The following is a 3,001-nucleotide window of genomic DNA, read 5'->3' as shown; positions in this document are numbered from 1 at the left end:
CATTTTTATCTGGCACAGTTTCTGTGATTCTGCCAATGATCCAAGAACCACGAGGTGCAGAGTCATCCATTATAAGGACCACGTCTCCAGGAACAAAGTTGCGTCTCATCTTCATCCACTTTTGGCACTGTTGAAGTTGAGGCAGATATTCTTTAATCCATCTCTTCCAGAACAGGTCAGATATATATTGAACCTGTCTCCATCGTTTCTGTGCATAAACATCCTCTTTCTGAAATAAACCAGGTGGTAAGCCTGGATTAGACTTGAGTAAGAGAAGATGGTTCTGTGTTAAAGCTTCCAGATCATTTGGGTCGGTGGATTCCAATGTAATTGGTCTACTGTTAAGGATTGACTCCACTTCACAGAGAGCAGTTTGAAGTCCTTCCTCATCCAAGTGCTGTGTCTGCAGGGTGGAATTAAGGACCTTTCTGATGGAACAAATGCTCTCCCATGCTCCACCATGATGCGACCCAGCTGGAGGACTGAAGATCCATTCCACTCCCTTTAGTGACAGCGCATCAGAGATCTTTTCCTGATTCCAATCTTCAATAGCTCGTCTCAGCTCACGCTCTGCGCCCACAAAGTTGGTACCATTATCAGACCGCAGCTGTTGTACTTGACCTCGCCTTGCAATAAAACGTCGTAAGGCATTAATGAAAGAGTCTGTGTCAAGAGATGAGGCAACCTCAATATGTACTGCTCTGATCGCCAAACATGTGAAGATAACTCCATATTTCTTCACAAGACTTCTCCCATGCTTCACTTCAAATGGACCAAAATAGTCCACTCCAACAAAACTGAAGGGGGGTTTCTCAGGGGTTACTCTGCTTTCAGGCAGGTCAGCCATTTGTTGCTGGCCTGCAGCTCCATGAAGCCGTCTGCAGGTCACACACCTCGACATGATCTTTCTAATCAATGCACCAGCACTAGGAATCCAATATTTCTGATGGAGCTTTGAAAGTATGTGGTTCCTACCACCATGACCCACCCCTTTATGGATGCATTGAAGAATAAGGTCAGCAATATGAAGATCTTTAGCAACAATGATAGGATGCTTAGAATCTTCAGACATGACAGCCCTACTGAGACGCCCTCCAACACGCAGCACATCATCCATCAAAACGGGATTTAACTTGTATATGTGACTGCTTCGTTTGACGTTCTCTCCCTTTTGGAGACAGGAGATTTCTTCAGAATATCTTTTCTTCTGACAGAACTTGATTATCTGCATCTCAGCATCCTCAATCTCTCCTAATGAAAGAAAGCCAGTACGGAGCTCAACCCTGTAATGAGCACCTTCAGACTGGGTTGTTTCAGATGCAGGCTGGAAATGTGTCTTGTTTCTCTTGTGATGCAAGAGCAATGTTTTAAATCTCAAAATCCAACCCATCACTCTGACAAGACGGGTCCAAGATGAAGTACGATGAATCAAAAGAGCCAAGGGATGATCGTCGTCTTGTGCAGGGGAAACACCAACAGAAGCAGACAGTTTGACTTCAGGATCTTCATGTGGAAGTTCTTGTATTTTCTCTGGGTTGACAGGCCAATCTGTTTCTGGCTGTGTGAGAAATGCAGGGCCAGATAACCATGTAGTGTCATGTAGAAAAGGCTCTGCCTTCATACCCCTAGAAGCGAGGTCTGCTGGGTTATTTGTTGTATTCACATATCTCCACTGGGAGGCGTCAGAAGCCCTAAGAATCTCTGACACTCTGTTTGCCACAAAAACACGAAACCTGGAAGTCTTGTTATTGAGGTATTTCAATACAGAGGTGCTGTCTGTCCAAAACACCGAATCAAGGAGAGATAGCCTTAGTTCTCTTCTCCTCAGTATGTCCATGCGAACTGCCAATACAGCTGCCGTCAATTCCATATGGGGAATTGTGACTGGTTTTAAAGGTGCCACCTGGACTTCCCCATTATGAAGGAACGGTGCATCTGGGAGAAACTGTCCTGCAGCAATAGGTAGGTAACAGCACCATACCCCTTCTCACTCGCATCTGCAAAATGGTGCAACTGAGCGATGGTTACTTTTCCAAAATCAGTAGGTTTCAAGCATCTTCTGATGTTGATGTTGTCTAACAGTTGCAATTCTTCCATCCAGCTTTCCCACTCTTGAGCAACAGCTGATGGAATAGCATCATCCCATCCTATCCCCTTCTGATACAGGTCTTGAAGGATTCTTTTAGCTATGAAAATAACAGGAGCTAAGAATCCCAAGGGGTCATAGAAGGTGCTGACAGTGGAAAGGATCCCTCTTCGGGTCAAAGGTCTGTTTGGGATGGATATGCAGAATTTAAATGCATCTGACTGCAGACACCACCATACTCCCAATGCTCGCTCAACAGGCAAGAGGTCACAATCTAGATCTAGGTCTTTAACCTCTTTAGCTCTTTCCTCTTCAGGTATTACTGCCAGGACGCTGCGGCTATTACTTATCCACTTCGTTAAGTGGAAGCCGCCTTTGGCACAGATGAGTCTGAGGTCTGAGTAAAGAGATATGGCTTCCTCTTCAGTGCATTTTGAGGCAAGGCAGTCATCCACATAGAAACTATACAGAATGGTGTCAATCACCTGCTGGCTGAAATCTGCTTTGTTGTCTTCTGCACATTTCCGCAGGGCATAGTTGGCACAACTTGGAGAGGATGTTGCTCCAAATAAATGAACGCCCATCCGGTACTCCTGCATGATCTGATTGAAGTCACTACCAGGCCACCAGAGAAACCTCAATAGGTCAGCATCTTCCTCAGGCACATGCACCTGATGGAACATGGCTTCAATATCAGACATCAAAACAACAGGCTCTTTTCTGAACCTAGTCAGCACACCAACCAGGCTATTTGTTAAATCGGGACCACTCAGAAGTTGTGCATTGAGAGAAACACCCTGGAATGATGCAGCACAGTCAAAGACGACCCAAATCTTTCCCTTGGTAGGATGGTACACCCCATGGTGAGGGATATACCAAACCCTTCCATCACTGCGCTTCAAGTCTGTGGTTGGC

The 3,001-nt window shown here is 45.4% G+C and overlaps 1 protein-coding gene across 1 annotated transcript; it reads right to left on the bottom strand.

Annotated features, from left to right (window-relative positions):
* Positions 1–2,110: 2,110 nt before the first annotated feature.
* On the bottom strand, positions 2,111–2,769 carry LOC119429736 (the record flags this gene model as incomplete). Its single annotated transcript, XM_037697304.1, has 1 exon — positions 2,111–2,769. A coding segment is annotated over exon 1 (659 nt), but the record flags the coding sequence as incomplete, so codon positions are not given.
* Positions 2,770–3,001: the final 232 nt, after the last annotated feature.

This window comes from Nematolebias whitei, unplaced genomic scaffold, assembly GCF_014905685.2.
Source record: "Nematolebias whitei isolate Nwh7 unplaced genomic scaffold, NemWhi1 Nwh_scaf_6472, whole genome shotgun sequence".
NCBI classification, from domain to species: Eukaryota; Metazoa; Chordata; class Actinopteri; order Cyprinodontiformes; family Rivulidae; genus Nematolebias; species Nematolebias whitei.
Note: the sequence above shows the minus strand (reverse complement) of the source record. Positions and strands in the feature narration are given on the sequence as shown.